The sequence below is a fragment of the Myotis brandtii genome, unplaced genomic scaffold (genome assembly GCF_000412655.1).
Source record: "Myotis brandtii unplaced genomic scaffold, ASM41265v1 scaffold668, whole genome shotgun sequence".
NCBI lineage: Eukaryota > Metazoa > Chordata > Mammalia > Chiroptera > Vespertilionidae > Myotis > Myotis brandtii.
This window is the reverse complement of record NW_005370597.1, coordinates 2627654-2654548: the sequence shown is the minus strand read 5'-3', so window position 1 is coordinate 2654548 and position 26895 is coordinate 2627654. Positions and strand designations below refer to the sequence as shown.

Here is a 26895-nt window from a genome sequence, read left to right as displayed (position 1 = left end):
TGCCGGCCGCCATCTTGGCTGACAGTTAATTTGCATAAGGATATGCTGATGAGCCAATGGGAAGGGTAGCGGTCGTACGCTAATTACCATGTTTCTCTTTTATTAGTGTAGATAATTAGTAATAAATTTTCCTTGATAACTAGGTTATTATCTAATACCTTAAATATGTTAGTGCAGAGCCCAGAAATCACTCACAGAAAACTTTCAACCAAGAATTTTTAAAATATAAAATGTGAATGTTTTCTTTAGGGGAAAAAAAAAATATATTGTATAGAGATTTCAAATTTCACATAATCCTATATAATAAAAGGCTAATATGCAAATTGACCGAACAGCAGAATGACCAGTTGCTATGACACGCACTGACCAACAGGGGGCAGGTGCTCAATGCAGGAGCTGTCCCTTGGTGATCAGTGTGCTCCCACAAGGGGAGCGTTGCTCAGCCAGAAGCCGGGCTCATGGGTGGCTAGCACAGCAGCAGTGGTGGGAGCCTCTTCCGCCTCTGCAGCAGCGCTAAGAATGTCCGACTGATGGCTTAGGCCTGCTCCCAGACTGCGAGAGGGTGCAGTCCGGGCTGAGGGACACCTCCCCCCACCCCAGAGTGTACGAATTTCATGCACCAGGCCTCTAGTCCTATATAATAAAAGGGTAATATGCAAATCGACCAAATGGCTGAATGACCAGTCGCTATGATGCGCACTGACCACCAGGGGGAAGACGCTCAATGCAGGAGCTTCCCCCTGGTGGTCAGTGCGCTCCCACAGGGGGAGCACCGCTCAGCCAGAAGCCAGGCTGACTGCCTGGGGAGCTTAGCCAGAAGCCAGGCTGACTGGCTGGGGAGCACAGCAGTGGTGGCGGGAGCCTCTCTCGCCTCCACGGCTGCGCTAAGCTGTCAGTAGGACATCCCCCGAGGGCTCCCAGACTGCGAAAGGGCGCAGGCCAGGCTGATTCCCCCGCCCCCCCTCCCCCCCCGAGTGCATGAATGTTGTGTACCGGGCCTCTAGTGTTATATAATTTAGGGGTAATCTTGTATAACTTTGTATAACAATCTAGACTTTTAAAGAGTTGAAAAAGAGAAAACAAAAATTACGCACCTGCTGCTTCTAGCAATGCTTCTAGTCGTGCCTGTGTCTCTGGATCCACAGTGCGTAAGTCTGCTCCTTCTGCAGTGCTTGATAAGAATATTTCTGATGTTGTTTTAAGCACTGGGTTATCCAGGTCTTCTTGGTCCAAAATAAATGATTCAACCTGTTTATGAATTAAAGATGCAATATCCATTAAACTGATCTCAATATTGTTAGAATAACTGCAATTTAAGGTAATATGACTTCTGATTTGGAATTTAAGTATAACCAGATAAATTACTGCAGAAATATGGGACTATGGGAAGAGACTTTGAGGGAACCTCCCAACTATCTCTTATCTTTAGCTCTGATTACAAATATAACATAGACATACCAAATCCAGGTTTTCTAGAGAGCATTGTATCTTCTGTGCTTAACACAGAGCTGAAAAGCAGCATTTTTTTCAATGAAGCAAGTCTATGAACATAGCCCCCCAATATGGTGTATACAGGACTACATAGTAAAAAGACTAGCTAGCATACTTAAATCATTCAGGCACAACTTTTCCTTGCTTCTAATTAATTTATTCAATTCTAACTCTTTAAAATAATGTAATCCACTGCCAAATATCTGCAGTCCGAGAGACAAGCAAGCTCCATGAGATTAGGAACCATACCTATTTGTTCATTGATCCTCTGGGTCTAAAATACCTTGCAAATAGTAGATATTCAATACATATTCACTGAAATAAATGATACAGCAAAATCAACTTATGAAAATAAAAACAACCCATTAATTTCAAATAAAGTTCATTTTAAATAAATTCTCTTAAATAAAATATGCACAACTTTTCTGGAAAGCAATTTGGAAATGCGTCAAAATGCCTTAAAAAGCTCATGCCCTTCTCCACTGTGTGGCTCAATGGTTGAGCACCAACCTATGAATCAGGAGGTCAAGGTTCAATTTCCGGTCAGAGCACATGCCTGGGTTGTGGGCTTGATCCCCAACAGGGGGCAGGCAGGAGGCAGCCAATCAATGATACTCTCTCATCACGGATGTTTCTATCTCCCTTCCTCTCTGAAATCAATAAAAAAATATTTTTTAAAAGCTCATGCTCTTCGTCCTCGTAATTCTATTTTAAGGAATCTATTAAAAATTTACCAGGTGTACCAGTTAATAATGCGTATTTTTTTCAATAGATGGAGTTACACATATGTTGATATACCTTATCTGAAAGCCAGACAAAAATATGCAAGGATGTTCACTGCAACATTAATTAAAATTCCAAAAGAAAAAGAAAAAACTACAATGGGGAATTTGGTAAATACATTTTGAACATTCACAGGATGGACTACTATGCAGTCACTATACACAGTGTTTTTGAAGCATACTGAATGGCATGAGAAACCATCAAGCTAAGTGAAAGCCACAAGATTCAAAACAGTATAGTCGTTATTTTGCTAAAAGTATATATATACATGTAAGTAAACATGAACATGAGTACTCATAGTATATAATCATGAGTACATATTTACATACCTATATATGTCTATCTAAAATAAAAAAAAGCATAATATGCAAATCAACCGAACAGCCAAACAGCGGAATGACCGTCCGGACAACCTTCTGGACAAAGCCGGGGCTGCAAGGGCCAAGGCAGCCAAGACAGCTGGGGCTGCGAAGGCCTATTCTTGCACGAATTTCATGCATCGGGCCTCTAGTGATACATAAATATGTATACCTGGGGAAGTTAAGAGTTTTTGTAGACAGATAGAAAAACTGGAATAGAAAGGTTAAGTACTTCTTCCAAGTCACACAGCTAATAAATGGCAAACCTAGGTTTCAAACCCAGACCACTAAGCTACAGAATCTGTGCGCTTAATCACTAGGCAATACTATATCACAAATTTATAAACAAAGCACCTCTGTATTTGGACTACATTATTTGGCATATTTAGCTAGTTGATTATTAGTTTCCACAATGGACACCAAATAAAGATATCCTAATAAAGACAGTAAAGTTAGAATGATTTGGGTGTAATTTATTACCTAGTATACTATAATTTTACAAAATAAATCTTTAACTTCAGACCTAATAACATTGAGCAATGAACTATGTACTAGTATGTACTTAGTACTGTGTAATACAACACAGCTTCATTAATATGTAATTACAAAGATGGCATTATAGATCCATGCCAATAGATAAATGTAGAATATTAGTTGTCAAATTATATCAAAAGGTAACTGTACAACTAAGAGCTTGTTATAAGCCCAAACATTAGGTATTTGCAGATACATATACCTGCCAGTTTGTAAGGATAGATAAAATCATGATTCCAAATTCTGGAATTTTTTTACTGAAGATGGTATTTAGATGTTAACATTTCAATTTTATAAAAAGTATTGGTCTGATGTGGTATTATATATTACTATAGAGCCAAATACAGAGTATATGTATCATGTAACATTTTAAATATCCAAGTTAAGGATTTTCAATCCTCTCCCATTTGTTTCTCCAATATTTACTGAAGTCCTGTTTTATGCAAAGCACCATGAGAGCACAAAAATATGGTAGAAGAAATAAGTCAAAGACTCAAACAATGATTACAAAAAGGCCTAAAAGAGAAATAAATGGTACAACTATACATAATAGAGAGAAGTCATTTCTAGCCCCAGTAATCTAAGAAGACATCGCACAAGTAGTATTTGAGTTTGGTTTTTAAGGAAGCATAGAATTTCAACAGGTGGTCAGATGGGGGTAGGGGAGATAGAGGTGGAAGGGAATGAAATAAAAAACAGGCTTGAAGATGCATTTGGAAAATGATGACTGGTCCACACAAAAAACATAAGGTCCTCTTCATACATTGCTAATGGGAATATAAATGATGCAGCCACTGTGAGTAACAGTTTGACAGTTCTTCAAATATCAAACATAGAATTATCATATGACCCAGCAATTCTACTTCTATGCATATATATATGAGGATTGAAAACATATATACATGTTCACACAAAAACTTGTACACACAAGTTCATAGCTGCATTATGATATAATGCAGACATAAAAATGGAAATGGAAATGGAAATGTCCATCAACTGATAAATGGATAAACAAAATGTGGTATATCCATACAATGGAATATTATTTAGCCATAAAAAGGAATAAGTACTGAGACATGCCAGAATAAAAAGTTATATGAAAGGTCCAGCATAAGCAAATCCATATAGACAGCAAAGAGATTAATGTTGACTGAAGAGTCAGGGAGGGAGGAATGGATGTGATTGCTAACAGGTCTAAGATTTCTTTCTGGAATGATGAAAATGTCTGAAATTAGATAGTGATGAATACTGCATAATCTTGTAAATGTACCATAAACCACTGAATTGTACACTTTAAAATGTTAAATTTTATGATATGTGATTATATCTCAATTTAAGAGTAGAATTATGGCTTTAGAAAGAATATCTGGGGATAGATTTGAGTAAGATCATGTAAAAGGTGATAGACTGCTCATTGCCTACCGGTCACCACCAGTAAGAAGACAGAGAACCAGTAGCAATATCATTCTGGGTGTCAGAAATGTTAGTATCACATACACATGACAGCATATTCTTAAGTACTTGGGAAGAATCAAGTTCAGAAGAAAAACATAAAACAGGTATGTGCCCCTTGCATTCTGAGAGCTTATAAACACTGAGTTTAATTCTCCAATGTCTTAGAGTGCATATAAATTCATTTCAATCAGGCAATAAAATATAATGGAATAAATACTGCACTAGAGATCAGAAGAAATAGGTTCAAGTGCTAGTTCCATCAGGCATATCACTCAACCTTTCTGATATTGTTTCTTTCTCAATAAACAAAGACAATACCTGCCTCACCTACCTTACAGTGCTATTGAAATGATGAAATAAGGTAAAAACACTTTGAGGATAGTAAACACTATATAAATGTAATTTTTAGAATATAATTCTATGTAATTCTAACTCTTTTGTTCTGTCTCTCACCAGGGTCTATCCTTTATTTATGCCTTTAAAATTTTTTTAAAATATATATATTTTTATTTATTAACTAGAGGCTTGGTGCACGAAATTCATGCACGGGGGTGGGGGTATCCCTCAGCCTGGCCTGCACCATCTCACAATCCGGGACCCGATGGGGGATGTCCACCTGCTGGCTTAGGCCCACTACCCATGGGGATCAGGCCTAAGCTGGCAGTTAGAAATTTCTCTGGCAGTCCTGGACCCCTTGCTTCTTACTGCCCGCCTGCTCACTGCTCCTTGGCACTCAGATGGCTCCCGCCACCGCTGCTGCGCTCACCAGCCATGAGCCCGGCTTCTAGCTGAGCAGTGCTCCCCCTGTGGGAGCACACTGACCACCAGGGGGCAGCTCTTGTGTTGAGTGTCTGCCCCCTGATGGTCAGTGTGCATCATAGGAACTGGCTGTTCCACCATATGGTTGCTTAGGCTTTTATTATATAGATTGATTTCAGAGAGGAAGGGAGAGGTAGATAGAAACATCAAAGATGAGAGAGAATCATTAATCAGCTGCCTCCTGCACACCCTCACTGGTGGGGATTGAGTCCACAACCCGGGCATGTGCCCTTGACCAGAATAGAACTCAGGACCCTTCAGTCTGCAGGTCGACGTTTTATCCACTGAGCCAAATCACTAGGGCTATCCACTAAGGCTATCTTTTATGCCTTTTGAAACTGGAAGAATGACACTCACTGAGAATCAGCATTCACTTGAATTTTCTTTTTCCCCCCATTTATTTTATCCAGTTTTCTTGAGATATCATTGACATCAATATTGTATAAATTTAAGGTGCACAACATAATGATTTCATATGATGCACATATTGCAAAATGATTACCAAAGTAAGTTTAGTTAACACCATCAATTCACAGTTACAATTTTTTTCTTTTTCTTGTGATGACCACGTAAATTGTCAAGTGTAGTTTTAGCCATTTTATATTTAAGTTCTGACCCACGTGATCAAAAAACTTTAAATATCTACAACACTTGGGAAAATCCCAGGATTTTATAGTCACATATAACTAAACACATAAGTGATTTAAAGATATTTGTGTCAACCAGATGTGCCAAAAAGCACTTAATTCTATTATTATTTTGTCCTATCTCCTCTAAAATTTTATAATGTGGAATCAATTTTTAAAAACCCAGTTATGCCTATTACTTTGGGAATATTTGGGGATTACTTTTAGCAGTTCATAAATATCTTACTGATAAAGTCACTGAAACACATACTCTTGAAATTCAGAGTGACATAGCATCACCTCAATATATATCTGGCCAGCAAAAGTGGAAACCATTTATAACTACATGAAAATAGTAAATAAGACCAATTCTGTACATTTAATAAAGGCTTGGTAACATAGTACCAAAAAAAGTCTATAAAATGGGTAAGTCCAAATTTATGACATATCTAATGAAATTACTCTTCATTATGCAAAGGAATATAAAGTCTCATAGTTTCTTATATATAGCTGAAGGATTACAGAAATTCCTCTTATTGCCTGATGATACATGTACACAGCTCATCTCTATTCACCAGCTTCATTCAGCAGCAAACATGAAATACCCACCTAATAGTGGTATTTGCCAATGGCAAAACTGTTTATTTCAAGTCTTAAATATTGCAGATTTTTCTTCTACCTCTGATAAGGTACAAAAATAAAAGGTGGAAAAAATAGGACAAGAGGGAATCTGGCCCTGCCACACACACACACACAAAAACAACTACCTGTTTTTCTCTTATAGGTAATCTTTTCTTAAATGCTAAAGGCAAAAATTTTGTCTTTCTTCTCAAGTCTTGTCTTAAATCTGTGTTTAAAAAAATGAGCGTGGTTTGTAGCTTCAACTAGAATTTAAACAAAGGGGTGGAAGAAAACAGGAAAAGCATTTTTTATCCCACTTGACATTTCAGAAATGAACCACTGGATGGCAACAGTTACTAGGGAGATTAACCACAGAATCTGCTTTTATCGTCTTAAAAACAAACAAACAAAAAAACAGTCACCCTGGCCAAAGTCTAGTTAGAAAAATCACTTATCAATCTAATTATGATTTGGCCAAAACATGCTTCCACTAAAAAAAACAATTTATATCGCCCAGCTGGCGTGGCTCAGAGGTTGAGCACTGACCTATGAACCAGGAGGTGATGGTTCAATTCCTGGTCAGGGCACATGACCAGGTTGTGGGCTTGATCCCCAGTAGGGGGCATATAGGAGGCAGCCGATCAATGATTCTCATCACTGATGTTTCTTTCTCTCTCTCCCTCCTTCCTTTCCTCCCTGAAATCAATAAAAATGTATTTTTTAAAAAAGCAAACAACTTCCATCAAGTGTAAGGAAACAGTATTATAATTAAATTTTCAATAAGATTAATATATTTTAAGTCATATAATAGTAAAAATCTCACTCTACATTTGTCAATAACCAATTATTACCTTCTCTAATACTATATTTCTGGAATAGCAATTGCTAGTTAAAAGAGAAAAGAACTAAGTAAAAATGAATTATCTATCATAAAACATGTACATTATATTATACATTTTTTTCTCTAGATAGGTGGTCATATCATGCAATTAGCATGATACCACCACCAAACTCTAAAATATAAGTAGAAAATACACTGTTTTACATAGAATAACTTTTAACAGACAGAGTATATAATTTTTATTTTTAACACATTAATTTGTATTTTATGTTAGGGACTAAAATATTAGTAGCCACAAATTTTGTTTCTACTAACCTCTTTAAAAGAATTTATTTTTAATGATTTCAGAGAGGAAGGGGGGGGGGGATAGAAAGGGGGTTTGGGAGAGAGAGAGAGAGAGAGAGAGATCAATGATGAGAGAGAATCATTGATTAGCTGTCTCCTGCATGAACCCTACTGGGGACTGAGTCCCCAACCTGGGCATGTGCACTGACTGGGAATTGAACTGTGACCTCTTGGTTCATAGGATGACGCTCAACCATTGAGCAGCACTGGCCGGGCTCTACTAACTTTTATTTATTTATTTTTTAAAATATATTTTATTGATTTTTTACAGAGAGGAAGGGAGAGAGATAGAGAGTTAGAAACATCGATGAGAGAGAAACATCGATCAGCCGCCTCCTGCACATCTCCTACTGGGGATGTGCCCGCAACCCAGGTACATGCCCTTGACCGGAATCGAACCTGGGACCTTTCAGTCCGCAGGCCGACGCTCTATCCTCTGAGCCAAACCGGTTTCGGCTCTACTAACTTTTAAGAATAATCATCACTCCCATGAATTCCACGTGGAGCTATGAGAAAGCTAAAGGGAAGGCTAAATCTTTATTTTATACCACCGTTCTTCACAAACCTTCAAAAATGAAGATCCTGCCCAACTGAAGCTCTCTTAAGAAATTCAGATTTGAAAATTAAAAATAAGCTAAATAAAACATTTTAAACTTCTAAAATACACATTTTTAAAAAATGTACTTGCTATTTCTCCTCTCTTATTTAGTCTATCTATAGGATAGACCAACATGTCTTGCCTTTCCCCACCTAAATTAAGCCCTCCCTCTTCTTTAAGTCAGAATCGTCACACCAATTTTAGAATGCATTGGTTTACTATTGATTCCTAGTTGGAGCAGCAAAAAGGCTGGGTTAGTGTTCCAAGAAATAATTTAAATAATTACTGAAGGACACAGAAATTCCTTTTTGCAAAACACACAGTACTCTAAAAGTTCAACAGTAGCATCCATCACAAACATGCTCCAAGAATCACTCAAAGGGAGAAAGTAACATAGTTACAATTCAGGCCCAAATAATGATAAATTTAGGAGTGAATTTTGCTGATACATAAGGCCCAATATAATAAGCAATAACATCCTGAAATACTAGAATGAAAAGGCTATATTCCCTAACATAAATACTTCTCAAATTTCTTTCTACAAGGAAAACTGTATTCCCAATTTCAGACCTACAATTCTCTTTTCACAAAACATAAATGGTATTTTGGGATTTCTTTAGCTTCACACAGCACAGAAAAGAACATCATGTTTTTCCTAAGTTAAAACTGGAGAAAGTTAACTCTGCTCAACTATAAAAATTTCATTTCTAAACTATAGTTTATATAAAATCTATTATTTTCTGAAGTCTCTAATTAAAGATGGGAGAATGGAAGATCTTTTACAAAATAATTACCATTAAGGATTTAAAAACTAGGTCAACATTAATAAAAGGCCTCATATTTATCAGCATATTCCATTTATTATTCCATACAATCATCTTACCTATTCAATGAAATAGAGAACTAATCTTTATTTATTTATTTATAATATATATTTATTGATTTCAGAGAGGAAGGGAGAGGGAGAAGAGATAGAAACATCAACGATGAGAGAAGCATTGGTCAGATGCCTCCTACACACCCCACACTTAGGATGGAGCCTGCAACCCAGACATATACCTTGACCGGAATTGACCCCAGGACCCTTCAGTCTGTGGGCCGACGCTCTATCCACTGAGCCAAATCGGCTAGGGCCTAATCTTCATTTAATGTAACAAACTCAGAAAAGGTAAGTGGCTTGCCCAAGATCACATAACTATGCAGGTATCTGAAGCCATGTATTTCAGATTCCAAAGCTCATAACCTTTCACCAGATCAAACTGTATTAAGAGAATCTCCTAAACAATGAAGTATAAGTAAAACAAATACTAAGCAATGAAGTAAGCAGAGAATCTACAAGGATTGCAATGTTTCAGTTTAACAGTAATAGCAATGTCAGGAAAAAAAAATTCTTTAAATTACATTAAATGTAATAAATTACCAAGCCAACTAACTCCTCTATGCCAGAGTTCTTAAACAGACAAATTCTGTTTTCACTTAGTAATTTCTGGCAGCTACATCTACATTATTTCTAATCAGCACATGTATGATAACATTTGTGCCACAATAAGTTTTTAAAAAGAAGATTGCTTACATATTCATTAGAAAAGCCACAGGAATCAAGTATCTGGCAATTAAGAACAAGAAAATCTTATTGTTGAAGGGAAAAAATATTACTCTATATTTTCCCTATCATAATAAATGGGTAAGATTGAAGTTAGAAAGAAGTCCTGGCTTCTGTTCATTATTCTAAACTGAGGCCCGGTGCATGAAATTTGTGCACGGGGGTGGGGAGGGTTCCTCAGCCCCGCCTGCACTCTCTCCAATCCGGGACCCCTCGGGGGATGTCCAACTGCCGGTTTAGGCCCCAAACCAGCAGTTGGACATCCCTCTCACAATCCAGAACCGCGGGCTCCTAACCACTCACCTGCCTGCCGGCCTGATCCCCCTAACTGCTCTCCCCTGCTGGCCTGATCCCCCTAACTGCTCTCCCCTGCCAGCCTGGTCCCCCTAACTGCTCTCCCTTGCTGGTCTGATCCCCCTAACTGCTCTCCCCTGCCAGCCTGGTCCCCCTAACTGCTCTCCCTTGCTGGTCTGATCCCCCTAACTGCTCTCCCCTGCCAGCCTGGTCCCCCTAACTGCTCTCCCTTGCTGGTCTGATCCCCCTAACTGCTCTCCCCTGCCAGCCTGGTCCCCCTAACTGCTCTCCCTTGCTGGTCTGATCCCCCTAACTGCTCTCCCCTGCCAGCCTGATCACCCCTAACAGCCTCTGCCTCTGCCCCACCACAATGGCTTTGTCCAGAAGGACGTCCAGAAGGTCGTCCAGAAGGCGTTTGGTCTAATTAGCATACTACCCTTTTATTAGTATAGACAACAGGCATTGAACACTCAAAAGGAATACTCAATTTTAATAAGTTAAAAGAACTCAAACACCCATAAACTTCCAATTAATACCTATAAGGGGAGGACAGCATAATTACTAAGAGCAAGAACTTGTAGAATACCAGCCCACACAACTCACAGTATGATCTTAGATAACTTGTTTTACCTCTCAGCTATAAAATAAAGACAACAACTATATCACAGAGTTGTTGATGATTAAAACAGTATCTCTAAACTTGCACAACAGTGCTGAACACATGGTAATTGCTCAACAAATATTGTTATTATTACTATTAATATTACTACTACTACTATTATTAAGGTCAGTTTCTATATTCTTATTTTCTACTCCACAAAAATAATATAGAATTCATTATACTTGTTTTAGACTAACAAATAATCTGAGCATATTAAGCACTACATATACATTCATTCAATATTTATTAAGCATCTACTATGTGCCAGACATTCTATTATATACTGGGAACATAAAAATAAATAAGACATGCCCTGGCTGGTGTGGCTCAGTTGATTGTTGTTCCGTGCACTGAAAGGTCACCAGTTCGATTCCCAGTCAAGGCACATGCCCAGGTTGTGGGCTTCCAACCCCAATGGGAAAGGGGCATGCAGGAGGCAGCCCATCGATGTTTCTCCCTCTCCCTTCCTCTCTCTCTAAACAAGAAATAAAAACATATTTTTAAATAAATAAATATGATTCTGCTCATTAAGACAGATAATCAAATAAATGCAATAACATATTAGACACTATAACAATCATATACATAACATCAGAGCACAGAGGAAGGAATGAATGGTCAATTCCAAATTAGATAGTAATGAAGAAAATCAGAAATGACAACTCTGAAACAAAAAGGTATCCAATAGGATGGGAAAGAGTGACAACAGTGACAGCAGCAGTCTATAGTAGTAGTAGTTACGAACATCGGCTTTACAGAAAGAAGATACCTGGATTCAAATTCTGGCTCCATCATTACTAGATGAATGACTTTGTATATGCTACATAATATCTCTAAGCTTCAGCTTCCTTACCGGTAAATTGGGAATAATATCACTTTCTTCATATGGCAGTTGTAAAATTTGAGAATATATAAGTAAGCATTTGGCCCCATAGACAATAAGCACTCAGCATTATAGTAGTTATTATGATTCTAAAAGCCAAAGCAGTGAAAGCGAATGTACCAGGGCATATAATAGCTTGATAGGTTCAGAAAACTACAGCAATTTGGTATAGATGGAATATAAAAAGCAAATAAAGTAGGGTACAGCAAGGATAGGGATGGGAAAACAGACAGAAGCAAAAATCCTAAATAACCTCTTATGGCATAGCAAGGAATTTGGATTTACTCTTTATCTAAGGCAGTGGTTCTCAACCTTCCTAATGCCGCGACCCTCATGTTGTGGTGACCCCCAATTTCATTGTTACAAATTGAACATGGTGAAAGCATAGTGATTAATCACAAAAACAATATGTAATTATATATGTGTTTTCCGATGGTCTTAGGCAACCCCTGTGAAAGGGTTGTTCGACACCCAAAGGGGTCGCGACCCACAGGTTGAGAACTGCTGATCTAAGGAATGAGAAGGCTTTTTGCCAAAGGAGTGACATGATTGAACTGGCATTAGAGAAGTTACTCTGATAACACAATAGAGGAAAAAGTAGAGAAGTATAATCTTGGAAGTAGATAGAGCCCAGGATTACTGCAATAAGTGCAAGTGAAAGATGATGGTTTGATTTACAGCAGAAGCAGTGAGGATACAGCAAAAGGGACATACAAACAAGATTTAAAATATATATATATATTGGATTGATTGATTGATTTCAGAGAGGAAGGGAGAGGGAGAGAGATAGAAACCTCAATGGGGAGAGAGAATTATCGATCAGCTGCCTCCTGCACACCCCCTACTGGGGTTCGAGCCTACAACCCAGGCATGTGCCCTGACCAGGAATCAAACTGTGACCTCCCCTGGTTCATAGGTCGACGCTCAACCATTGAGCCACGCCATCTGGGCCAAACAAGATGTTAAGAACAAACCTACAGGACTTAGTGCCTGCTTAGATGTGTTTGGTGATGAGACAAAACAGATGTGAGCTCTGAGGTTTCTGAGGACAGTGACTAGTTTTAGGGCAATACAATTTACAAAGGTCAGGGGTGAAAAGGATATGGGTGGAGGGGGAAAGGATGAGTTCAGTTTCAGAACTGGTGAACCTGAGATGTTTATGGAACATTTATACAGTAGGCAGTTGGAAGGCCTCTTAGCTGATCACTAAAAGAAATGAGACAGGGAAGAAATATTGATATCTAAGAGAAGACTGCTGAGAATAAATTGCAAATGCCAAAGGTCCTGAACTAGGACATGCTTGGAGAGTTTACGGAGCATAATGAAGCAGTTGTGGTTTTGCTCAAACATGAGCATAAGACAATCTTATGCCGGTGGGCTTTGTAGCCTTTCATGTAAAAAAATCACTGCCCCTTTAAATCTTCTGCTTGAACCCCATCAAACTACTGAAGACACCCAAACATCAAACTTTACAGGGATCATCCAACCAACATAGAGCAATGATTCATTCATTAGTTTAGAATCTTGGACTGTCACAAGACCATGAGAAAATTAAATGAGGTGATGCAATTAAAGTGCACAATGCCTAGAACAAACACTCAAATATAATTTGTTAATATCTGAAAGGAGTTTACAAAGGCAAATATAATTTGAATTTTAAAAATGACCTTATTTTCACATTCCCTGAAATGTTTAGTTCCTGAAAAGACTGATGTCTTTAATAATCAGGGACCACATTTTTCCATCTTTATAATTCCAAAGCCTAGCACAAAGCTTAACAAACAGCAGGCTTCAGATAAATTATTGTGGAATAAATAAATCCACTCTACAATACTAATCAGAATTTTCAAACAGACTGCCAAGGATTCTAATCTCTGAAAGATATAATTTTATTATCTAAGACGTGAGTTCATTAAGAAGGCCTACCCAAAACTAGACTCTAATTTTCTTCTGTAGAGAATAAGTGAATAATAATTGTAACAAATTAGCAACAAGAAGATCATACACAACAGTAAGTACCTTTGATACTGTATTATTGTATTATTCTAAATTTTGTTAGAGTGGTAGGTTATAGGTCAAATCCATGTACCTGATTTAAGTAATCCTATATAATAAAACCCTAATATGCAAATCAACCAAACAGCGGAACAACCGGTCACTATGATGTGCACTGATCACCAGGGGACAGACAGTCAACACAGGAGCTGCCCCCTGGAGGTCAGTGTGCTCCAGGGGCGGCAGCGCCACTCAGCCAGAAGCCGGGCTCACGGTTGGCGAGCGCAGTGGCAGTGACGAAAGCCTCTCCCACCTCCGCTGCAGGTGGGCGGTAAGGAGCAAGGGGTCCCGAACTGTGAGAGCCCCAGACTGTGAGAGGGATGTCTGACTGCTGGCTTAGGCCCGATCTTCAGGGAGATCTGGTCTAAGCCAGCAGGTGAACATCCCCCAAGGGGCCCTGAACTGCGAGAGGGTGCAGGCTGGGCTAAGGGACCCCCGCCTCCAGTGCATGAATTTTGTGCACCAGGTCTCTAGTCTTAAATAATGGTCTCTTCAAATTAAAAGAAAATAAACTTTTCTTTATTAACTTATCAGTCAAGTCCTAAGTAAAATGGATACTAAAATATAGTACAGACTCTTACTGTTCATGGAATTAAAATAACTAGTAATTTAACATAACTGGAACCATTTGAGCAATGACACCCAAGATTTGTTTTTGCAGTTTAATCACAAAGGTGATAACACTGGCTTGGGTGTCAAGCAAATTGTATGCTACTTAAATATTGAATTCACACCTCTTATGCAGTTGTTAGAAGATACCAGATGCAAAAACTCTAACTGCTGTTTTATGTTATTCCACTTTATCCATTTGTTTATTATCCTGGAAAAAGAAATTCTGTCCATATTCTTCTTGCAGACTATAGTCCACAATAGATGCACTCAGACTACAACTATCCAAACCAACCATCTCCTCCCATTTCATCTTTATCTCCTCTCAAGCATTTTTCCAGGCTTTGTCAGGGAGAAGATGCAAGAAAATAAACACTAATACTATGACAACTTGCTCTTCTGGTAGCATAACAAACACAGATTTAAATCACATGAGTTTCCTCCTCACACACATATACCTTTAGCACATACAAAAGGAGCAGAAACTTCAAGAGCTGGAATATTATTACTAGGGGTGGGGAGAAGGTCTTTTGTATGTGACCACAAATTCTGCAGCATATTAAATACCCCCCATTGAATTTCTTTTGAAGACCAAATCAAGAGAACAAGAACAAGCCAATAACCTATAGTAGCCAAAACAATCTTGAAAAAGAACAAAGTTGGAGGACTTACACTTCCCAATTTCAAAAATTACTGAAAAAAAACTATAGTATCAAGACAGTATGAAACTGGAATAAGAAGACATGTAAATCAATAGAACAGAAAAAAACCCTCACATTTATAGTCAATTGGTTTTTGACAAGGATGCCAAGAAAATGCAATGAAGAAAGAGTCTTTTCAAAAAATGATGTTGCCCCAGCTGGTTTGGCTCAGTGGATAGAGCGTTGGCCTGCAGACTGAAGGGTCCCAGGTTCGATTCCGGTGAAGGACAGATGCCTGGGTTGCAGGCTTGATCCCCAGTAGGGGGCGTGCAGGAGGCAGCCTAGCAATGATTCTCTCTCAGCATTGATGTTTCCCTCTCTCTCTCCCTCTCCCTTTCCCTTCCTCTCTTACATCAATAAAAATATATTAAAAAAAAAATGATGTTGAGGAAAACTGGATACCCACATTCAAAAGAATAAAGCTGAGCCTCTACCTCACACCTTATATAAAAATTAACTTGAAACGGACCAAAGACCTAGGTGTAAAAGCTAAAACTATAACTCTTAGAAGAAAACAGACATAAATCTTCCACTTTGGATTACGCATTATTTCTTAGACATGACACCAAAGCACAAGCAACAAAAGAAAAAATAAATACTGGTACATATAAAAATTGGGCTTCACCAAAATTCAAAAATATTAATGACATAATCAAGAAAGTGAAGAGCCCTAGCCAGTTTGGCTCAGTGGATAGAGAGTCAGACTGCAGACCAAATCCCAAGTTTGATTCCAGTCAAGGGCATGCACTTCAGTTGCAGGCTCCTCCCAACCTGGGCACTCTTTGGGGCGTGTGTAGGAGGCAACCAATCGATGTGTTTCTCTCACATCAATATTTATCTCTATCTTTCCCTCTCTCTTCCACTCTCTCTGAAAAATCAATGGAAAAATATCATCGGGTGAGGAAAGAGAGAGAGAGAGAGAGAGAGAGAGAGAGAGAGAGGAAGGAAGGAAGGAAGGAAGGAAGGAAGGAAGGAAGAAAGAAAGAAAGAAAGAAAGAAAGAAAGAAAGAAAGAAAGAAAGAAAGAAAGAAAGAAAGAAGACAACCCACAGAATGGGAGAATATATTTGCAAATTATACATATAAGGGACTAGTACCCCAAATAAACAATTTTTTTTCTAAAAAACACACAAAAAAACCCCAAAAACCCAATTCAACAATAAAAAGACAAGTAACCCAATCAAGATATGGGGGAAATATTTGAATAGACATTTCTCCAAAGATATACTAATGGCCAACAAGTACATGAAAATATGATCAACTTAATTAGTCACAGAGGTAATGCAAATCAAAACCACAATGAAATACCACTCTAAGCCCTAGCTGGTTTGGCTCAGTGGACAGAGCATCTGCCTGCGGACTGAAGGGTCCTGGGTTCAATTCCAGTTAAGGGCACCATGCCTAGTTGCAGGCTCGATCCCCAGTAGGGAGCATGCAGGGGACAGCCAATCAATGATTCTCTCTCATCACTGATGTTTCTATCTCCCTCTCTGAAGTCAATAAAAAATATATTTAAATATATTTTAAAAAAATACCACTCTATACCCCCCAGGATGACTTAACTAACTAACTAACTAAATAAATAAATAAAAATTGTTATTGAATTGGGTTTTTGGGTTTTTTTTGTGTGTTTTTTAGAAAAAAAATTGTTTATTTGGGGTACTAGTCCCTTATATGTATAATTTGCAAATATATTCTCCCATTCTGTGGGCTGTCTTCTTTCTTTCTTTCTTTCTTTCAACAATGTACACTAAATAAATAACAAATGTTAGCAAGGATGTGGAGAAACTGGGACATTCATACATTGTTGGTGGAATGTAAAATGTTGCAGCTACTGTAGAAAACACCTTGGTAGTTTCTCAGAAAGTTAAACAGAGTTATATAACCAAGCAATTCCACTCCTAGGTATATACACAAAAGAACTGAAAAGATATGTTCATGAAAAACTTGTACACAAATATCCATAGCATCATTTATAATAGCCAATACATGTAAATAACCTAAATGTCATCAAAAACTATCAATCAACAAAAAGTGGTATATCCACAAAATAGAATATTATTCCAACGATACATGTAGAAACCTTGAAAATAATATGCTACGTGAAAGAAGACACAAGACTACATATTGTATGATTCTATTTATATAAAATGTCCAGACAAAGCAAATCCAGGGAGAAAGTAGGTAGATGATTACCAGTGGCTGCAGGGAGTGGGGAATGGGAAATGACTGCTAATGGTACAAGGTTTTATTTGGGGGTGACAAAAATGTTTAAACCACTGAATTGTATACCTTAAAGAGTAAATTTAAATTCTATGTGTGAATTATATTTCAATTTTTAAAACTTTGGGAATTTGAACTTGAAGAATACTTCAGAAATTTGTTGAATTTCCTATTTTGATAAATATACTATAGTTATGTAAGAAAATGTCTTTGGTGAATGTACACTGAAGAATTTAAGGGTAAAGCAGCATGATATATGCAACCTACTTTCAAATGGTCTCAAAAATAAATTATTACTTTTTTGTTTATGGAGAGAGAGAGAGAATGGAACAAAATGAACATAATTGGTGAATCTAGGTAAAGAGTATATGGGAGGAATGCCTTGTACTATTCTTGCAGCTTTCCAGTAAATTTGAAATATCAAAATAAAAAGTAACAACAAAAAAAGAATGTGTCCAATATAATTGGACTATTGCCCCTTTTGGGATATGCTCTTTAATGATAATGTTTCACATTACTAAATTTAGCCATTGTAAACTTTTAAAAGACAAAAATAAAATGTAGAGACTTAGCAGAAAATAAGTAAAAGCATAGAAGAAAAAATAATTAAAAGCTGATAAGAGCTGAAAGTCCTTTTAAAGTATATCAGTCAAAGTTATCAACTGATATGGCCAAAACTTTACCTTCTGAATAAGATGTTATAAAATGCCTATGTGAAAACTTTTAAAATTCTGTATCATTAAAGAAATACTATAGGTTCATTCATCTAGGTTTAATATCATATTGAGATAATTTTTCCAAAACTCAACTCATCTCTAATCATATAAAGGATAAAAACTATTCCTCTGAGATCAACCAAAGAACTTGTATACATATATACATAACCCATGGACACAGATAATAGGGGGGTGAAGGCCTGAGGTGGGGACAGGTTATAAGTGGTCCATGGGAGAAAAAGGGAGATATATGTAATACTTTCGACAATAAAGATTTAAAAAAGAGAAAAAAGAAAACCAAGTATTCTTTCTAGCATTTAACCAATATATGAAGCATCATAATCAATCACAAATACTCAATAAGAGGACAAATCAGGAAAAAATATGGGTTATATTTCAGAAAAATCTACTCATTCATGGAGGACATCAGTAAGTGCTCAATCTCTCTTTCCTTTTTAGTATTTTGTCAATATGTTATTTGCTAATATCTATTGTGATGAAATAATTACATAAGATTTGTACCAAAACTTGTTCTCACCCATACCAATTTACAGATTCAAAGCAATTCCTATCAAAAGCCCAATAGCATATTTTTGCAGAAATAGAAAGACCCATCCTAAAATGTATGTGGAATCTCATGGGACCCTGAACAGCCAAAACAATCTAGGAGGTGGGGGGACAAAGTTGGAAGACTAACACTTCCTGATATCTAAACTTACTACAGCTCTAGCTGGTTTTGCTCAGTGGATAGAGCGTCGGTCTGTGGACTGAAGGGTCCCTAGTTCGATTCCAGTTAAGGGCAGATGACTGGGTTGCAGGCTTGATCCCCAGTGAGGGGCGTGCAGGAGGCAGCCAGTCAATGATTCTCTCTTATCAATGAAGTTTCTATCTCCCTCTTCCTCTCTCCCTCTCTGAAGTCAATAAAAATAAATATATATTTTTTAAAATTTACTACAAAAGCTACAGTAATCAAAACAGTGTGATACTGGCATAAAGACTGATATATAGACCAATGAAATAGACCCCAGAGCCCAGAAATGAACCCTCTCATATATGGTCAATCAATTTTCAACAAGGATGCCAAAACAATTTGATGTCAGAAAAGAGTCTTTTCAACAACTAGTGCTGGAAAAACTAGATATCCACACGCAAAAGAATAAAGTTGGACCCTTATCTTACACAATATACAAAATTTAACTCAAAATGGATCAAAGACCTAAATAGGAGCTAAAACTATAAAATTCTTAGAAGAAAACTTGAAAAAAAAATCTTCATAATATTGGATTTGGCAGTGACTTCATGGATAGACCACCAAAAGTATAGACAATAAAAGAAAAAGTAGATAAACTGGACTTCATTAAAATTAAAAACTTAAGCATGGAAGGACAATTTCAAGACTTGAAAAGGCAATCCATGAATGGGAGAAAATCTGCAAAAATTCACATATCTGATAAGGGGTTAATACCCAGAATACATAAAGGACTCCTATAATTAAACAATTTAAAAAACCACAATTAAAAAATGGACAAAGGACTTGAATAGACATTTCTCCAAAGAAGATATACAATGGCCAATAAGCACATGAAAAGATGCTCAACATACCCTAGCCGGGTGGGTCAGTTGTTGGAGCCTCGTCCCATACACCAAAAAGTTTCGAGTTGTTTCCCACTGAGGCACAACCTGGGTTGTGGGTTCCATCCCAGGTCAGACACAAATGGGAGACAACCATCGATATTTCTCTTGTTTCTCTCTCAAATCAATAAACATATCATTGAGTAAGGATTTTTATTTTTAAAAGATGCTCAACATCACTAATCATCAGGGAAATTCCAATCCAAACCCCAATGAGATAAAATTTCATACCTATTAGTATGACTATTATTTAAAACAATACAAAGCAGCCCTCACCAGGTAACTCAGTTGGTTAGTGTCATCTCAATAGGCCAAGGTTGCGAGTTCCATCCCCAGTCAGGGCACATACAAGAATCAACCAATTAATGCATAAATAAGTGGTACAACAAATTGATGTTTCCTTCTCTCTCAAAATACATACATACAGAAAATAACAAGCACTAGCTAGAATGTGGAGAAATTGGAACCCTTGTGCAATGCCGGTGGGAAGGTAAAGCTGCTGTAAAGAACAGTATGGTGGTTCCTCAAGAAATTAAATTAAATTAAATCATATGATCCAGCAATTCCACTTCTGGATATATACCCAAAGAACTGAAAGCAGGGACTCGAACAGATATCTGTACACCCATGTTCACAGTAGCATATTCACAACAGTAAAAAGGTAGAAGCAATCCAATTCCTCAATAATGGATAGACAAACTGTATAAATATACAGAATAGTATTCAGCCTTTAAAAGGAATGAAATTCTAACACATGCTACAAGTATGAACCTTGAAGACATTATGCTAAGTGAAATAAGCTAGTCACAAAAATAGAAATACTGTATGATTCCACTTATTTGATATACCTAGATTAGTCAAATTCACCAGAAAAAAAGTAGAAATGTGGTTGCTACGGGCTGGGGAAGGGAAGCTGGGATATTACTGTTTAATGGATATAGAGTTTCCATTTGGGAAGACCAGAGTTCTAGAGATGGCTGGTGATGATGGTTACACAACAATGTCAATGTACTTAATGCCATTCAATGTACACTTTCAAATGGTAAATATTATCTTATATATATCTTAACACAACTTTAAAAAAAATGGTTAAAATGGTCATTTTTATGTGATGTGTATTTTACCACAATTTAAAAAAAAAAAAAAAAAGGAAACTTGCTGTCAATCTAACTGTCCTCACTACAAACTGTTAAACACATCAAACTTACCTTGGCAACTTAATAAACTGTTTCTCCTGTGCAATTCTTTAGTTCTTAGGGCTAATCCCTGAGGACACACTTGGCCTTTCTCTTTTCAAAATTGCACACTAATGCAGGTGAATCAAACCACTAGGATACAATGGGATATCTACTTTTTAAAAAATTGATTTCAGAGAGGGAAAGAGGAAAACAAGGATGTGAGATAGATACATTGATCGTTGCCTCCTGAAGGAGTCCCAACTGGGGATCTAACTCGAATCGTAGATATGTGCCCTGACGGGGAATCAAATCCACAATCTTTTGGTGCACAGAATGATGCTCCAACCAACTGAGCTACACCAACCAGGGTGGGATATCTACTTTAAAAACAAAACAAAACCACCCTTTCTAATACTGAAAACAGAATCCATTAAGTTGGGGGGGAAAAAAGAGAGAGAGAATTGGAGTATGTGTAGTGGAGAAAGAACAAAATGTGCTCTTTGACAAAATAGTTGCTATATTTCAGCCTAGCAAACAAAAAAGAGCCTTATATACAACTTTCCGTTCTTCCTAGTTTAGGTAAAGTTGGCCAGAAGAAAAGTAAACCAGTCAATCAACATAAGGAAATCAACTTCATTCACAGGAACAATACACTGTCAGTAACTACTAATAGAAGAGCATACATTAATTTTTACAAATTAATTAAAGTGTAACAATATTGCAAAACAAGTGTTTCCATATTGGTGAAGTTGCAAATGTTGGTGCAAAGTTGGGTATATGCCTTTCTTTATCAGTGGTTTTAATATTTCTAATTCTTTAAAAATGAATAATGACAAGGCCTGAACTTTTCAAGTAAGTTCAATTACAAAATTACGTTCTATGCTCATTGGTACACCTTTGGTTTCCTTAATATATTGATCTTCATGACATCACCAATTTTATTAATTAATATAAAACTTTTCCAACAAGGTCAGCTATGGATTATATGGATTATATACAGATTAAATGCCTAGAGATAGGCATTTCTTAAGCAACTAATTAATTCATTGGTACAATGCATCAGAAGAGAAACAGTAAACAGAACAAGCTAGCAGGTAGGATTAACTAGAATGGGAGTCATGAGACCTATTTTCTATTACAAATTAGCTGTGTGATCCTGGGTAAGTCACTTAGCTCACTGGTTCTCAAACTTCTGAGGCTTTACCAGGGTCCTGACATGAAGTTTCCAAATTTGATATTTTGTCAAATACAGATATGGTAAAAATTCATTTTGCAACAGTAGGAAGGAAATTAAAATAGAAAACGAGTGGGGAAAAAACAGCTTTATAAGATATTCACTACACTGTCCTTAGTATTTTTTTTTTTTTTTGAGAGAGAGAGAGATATCTAATTTGTTGTTCCACTTATTTATGCATTCATTTGCTGAGTCTTGTATGTGCCCTGACCGGGGATCAAACCTGCAAACGTGGCCTATCAGGATGACACTCTAACCAAATGAACTACCTGGCCAGGGCCTCCTTGCTTTTCTCATTTCACTTTAGATCTATGAAAACTTCAACAGGGACTAAGCAAACATGTATTGGAGAAACAGCATTCTGTAACCAAAACCTTTGCCTATTTCTTAATCTGAGGAAGCAAAATAGCATGGCTTCTGGATTCAGTACTGAATTCAAATCCTAGTTTTACCACTACTAGCTGTGTAACAGTTTAACATTTTTTTTTTTTTGGTCTCTTTTTTTATTCATCACTTCTCTGAGCCTACATTTATTTTTCTATAAAAATGTAGATAATATACCTACCTCAAAGGGATGTTGAAACGATTAAATAAAATAACGAAAGTATCTAGTACGATACAGGCATTTAATAAGCACTCAATAAATGGTAGCAGTTACCTAAAAATGAGATGAGATAGAATTATCACCAAGATTCTATGACTTTATAGACAAGCAACAGGAGAGGAAAATTATAAATAAATAAGGTCCAAGAAAACAGATATATTGAAATAGTTCACTTATAGTGGGTTAAAAAAAGAATTTTTTTATTTCTTACGACTTTGGATTCTGTAGGAAGGTAAAATTGGACACACACAAAAAATTGGTAGACTCATTTCTTTATACTTGCCAACTCAAGACTTATACTTTTAAAAACTGTTTTGCTTCCTTTAAAGCAACATATTTTATTTATCTTGTCTTCATCACTGAATCAGAAGGCTAGAATTGATTTTTAGAGGGCATCTAGTACATCATCACTCTACTACCAGATAGACTCAGAAAGAAATGTCTTTAAACTCATCCCTAATACTTCATTCTTAATAAGTTTTATCACTTTGTTTACATAAAAAATCTAAATCCTTCTCAAATTTACCATTTAAAAATCTCATATGAATAGTATGTTATCTTTTGCATAACAATGAGAAAAATAAAAATACATACTTGTATTTCCATAAAGAATTTCTGAAAGAATATACAAGACATTAAAGGTGTAGCAGGCAGGATACTTGGGAGCAGGGATAAGATCAAGACTTTTAACTGTATTTGTCTTTATTTTACTTTGACTTATGAACTATATGAATGTAATCAATTATCAAAATGTACTAAATAACCACCAAAAAAACAGCAACCCCAAAACACACCTGTATACTTCAAGTTTCACAATAAGGTTTTCCTCCACCCATACCAATCAAGTGTTTTGACCCACCATTCATGTAACCATACTCATCAACATATCATTTTATATGTAAAGTCTTTAGGCTTTACAGAATGAAATTTGTGCAAGGTTGATACTCATGCTATAACAAATCATTACAGTTAATAACATGCAACTTTTCCTTCAATAAACATCTCCAATCTCTCAAATATTTGCTCACTAGAATATAAAATTCTATTTCCTATTTCTCACTTCTGATGATAATTTATGGAATAAAGCCCTTCTACCTTGAACAAAGTCCCCCATAAAGATTTTTTAGAAATTCACTTTCCTGGACAATAAATAAAATTTTCAAAAATAATATAGTATTGCCCTGTTTGGAGTGACTCAATTGGTTGAGCATCGTCCTGTGCATGGAAGGGTCACCAATTTGATTCCTGATTAGGGCACATTGATGTTTTATCTCTTTCTCCCTCTCCCCTCCTCTCTGAAATCAATAAAAAAATAAGTAAATAAAACATCTATGAAAGATGAAAATAAAGATTTTGGTATTATTCATCAAATGCCAGTTCAGTGAGTGCTTCTTGGAGATCATTATTTATGGTCTTCACACTGGAATTTCAAAGGCAATAATAAGGGAGAAGACAGCTCATCTTGTCAGGCAGAAAAAAGGTAAGAAATTTGCTTGGGCAAATTTCACTCACAAAGGCATAGACTATACAGTGGATACTAGATACTCCAGGAATTTCTTCTTTATGTGATATGGGAGAAACAGGACGTAGCAAAATTTCCTTTCTCCACAGGTTAAGAAAGAATCTATATATACACTGGGCATCATTTTAGACCAGTCTCTGGGTATCCTAGAAAGCTCCACTCCAAAAATGAGGTCTATGTATATACTTAATACCTAAATCCTTTTTAAGCACAGAAAACTGAAGTAAACAGGAGACTAAGGGGTTCTTCTACCATTAGCCTAAATGGGTATAAGAATCATAAATAAATAATTTCTATAATAAACATAAAAACAAGACAAAAGGCATCCAGCAAGTGTGGCTCAGTGGTTGAGCAGTGACCTATGAACCAGGAGGTCACAGTTTGATTCCCGGTCATGGCACATGCTCGGGTTGTAGGCTCAATCCCCAGTGACGGGAGTGCAGCCGATCAATGATTCTCTCTCATCACTGATGTTTCTATCTCTCTCTCCCCCTCTCCCTTCCTCTTTCTGGAAAAAAAAAAAAAACATATTAAAAAAATAACAATTTCACCTTAGGAAATCTGGGGGGATAAGGTTGCATAAAGCAATACCCATAAATATAGCTTGTTCAAAAGGAATGAATAATGGAATTCTTTCTGAAACAATTGGTGATCTCTGTTTGTGCTAAACATTGAATTCACTGCTCTCTCTCACACACACACACACACACACACACACACACACACACACAGACAAAAGGTGTGGATTCTGCTCATAGCTTTAAACACATGGTATGCAGACTCCAAATGAAATTCTGTGTCTGAGTGTGTGTGTGTACAAGCCTCACAGAAATGGTAGAAATGGTTACTTCAAAAGCTCATTTCCCAGATATAACACATGAGCCCAAAGAGTTAGAGATTTACGACTTTGGAGGCTCACTAGTGCTCTAACCTCTGAAATTTAAGAATACCACTTATGCAAAAGCTAATGAGTGATCTTTTATCTCACCTGTGATAATTAAAAATAGTCCAGAAAATCAAGAACATCATCTTTCTATCACTCTTAGACCAAAGCAAACCTTTCTATCACTCTTAGACCAAAGAAACTTCTTTTAAAGTTTCAAAGAAAAATAGAGTCTAAAGATGTTCCCACTTTATATTATAGATAAAAAGTATACGTGTTCTAGGCTCACCTCTTGTCAAGTTTCATCAAAGATACAGACATTCAAGGGACTAGCTCCCTTACAACCCACACAGTGTTTCTTCCAAAGCAAAATGTTGGGGTCAGAATGTATGAAGGTTTTGAATCTAAAGGAATCCCTGTTTAGATCTAGAATGTAAAATAGTGCACTAGCTGTATTCGGCAACCCACAAATACAGTTTCTCCTATTCCTCTCAAATACAACAGCCATGGTACTTGTCCACAGAGAAATCCCTGTACTTTAGCACCAAGAACAGAGGTTAAAATAACTGGTCATAAGGGATGAACTAGGCATCTTAGAACCCAAATAGAATACTCTGAGCACTTAGAACAATAGTCATCACAGTGCTATGCTATCGCCAAGCCATAATCAAGGGGAAAAGTACATATATAAAATATCTCCTTTTTCCCTGGAGCCCAAAAATTGATGCCTTATCATCCTAGGTTGCTCAGACCTAAAACGGCCCGGTACACACGTAAGAGTCTAATTTCCCTCACTTCAAAAGATGTCCATAGGATGCCTCACTTTCTCCAAGCCTAAAAATCTCGGGTTCAGCTATCCTGCTACTCTGTAGTTGCACGGGAACTTCCTTCTCCTAATTTCACAAAAGGTCCCAGGTGCAAGGCTCACGTGATTGTTCAGGGTAAAGCCAGGAAGCTCCTTAACACTCACCTGTCTCCAACTAAAGAAGGGAATCAAGAACCCGACTTCCATACACAGGTAAAGCAGAAGGCAAATAATTGTCCAATCCCTCAACTTTAGCTAGCCCTGCCTCCCTGTCTCTGTCTCAGTCTCTCTGTCTCGCTCTCAGTACCAAGGGCAGAGACTCTGGCAAGACCCCGCCCCCCCACCCCCCCAACTCCAAAGCGGGGTAGGCGGGAGGGAAGCCTGGCCTGGCGAGTCCTCGTTCCCGCGCGAAGCTCAGAGACCACAGGACTCCCCATTGTGGGTCTACGATGGTGACGGGAACCGGTCCGGCTCGAACCACGGGCTGAAGAGTCAAGCTGAGGGAGCACTAGGCCCGCACCGCTGCCACTGCCGCCTTGGAGCCGATCGCTGTCAGCGGACTCCGCCCGGGCAGCGGGAGGGTGGCCCCAGCCCTGTACCAGCCCACGAGCTTTCATGCCCCACGTTGTGTGGGAAGTGGGGGGTCCTGGAACCGTACCTCTGACACTTCGTCCTCGTCGCTGCCAGAGGCACCACCTCCACCCCCGGTCCTCAGCACAGCAGCCGCCAACTTGAAATCCAGCGCCGCGTCCCCTACGCCCGCACCACTGCCGCCGCCACCGACTCCCGGGGCAGGCCCAGCCTCCCCAAATCTCACGGTG

At 37.6% G+C, this 26895-nt stretch overlaps 1 protein-coding gene across 1 annotated transcript in view; it reads right to left on the bottom strand.

The window, feature by feature from the left end:
- The window catches only part of LOC102239360 (ankyrin repeat and KH domain-containing protein 1), a 127807-nt gene that overhangs the window by 100238 nt on the left and 674 nt on the right, over positions 1-26895 (bottom strand). Inside the window, exons 2-3 of the mRNA XM_005881121.2 lie at positions 26733-26894; positions 1095-1248 (exon numbers count right to left, since the gene is read on the bottom strand). Of these exons, the coding sequence (XP_005881183.1) occupies positions 1095-1248; positions 26733-26894 (316 nt within the window). The remainder of the gene's footprint in view (positions 1-1094; positions 1249-26732; position 26895) is intronic.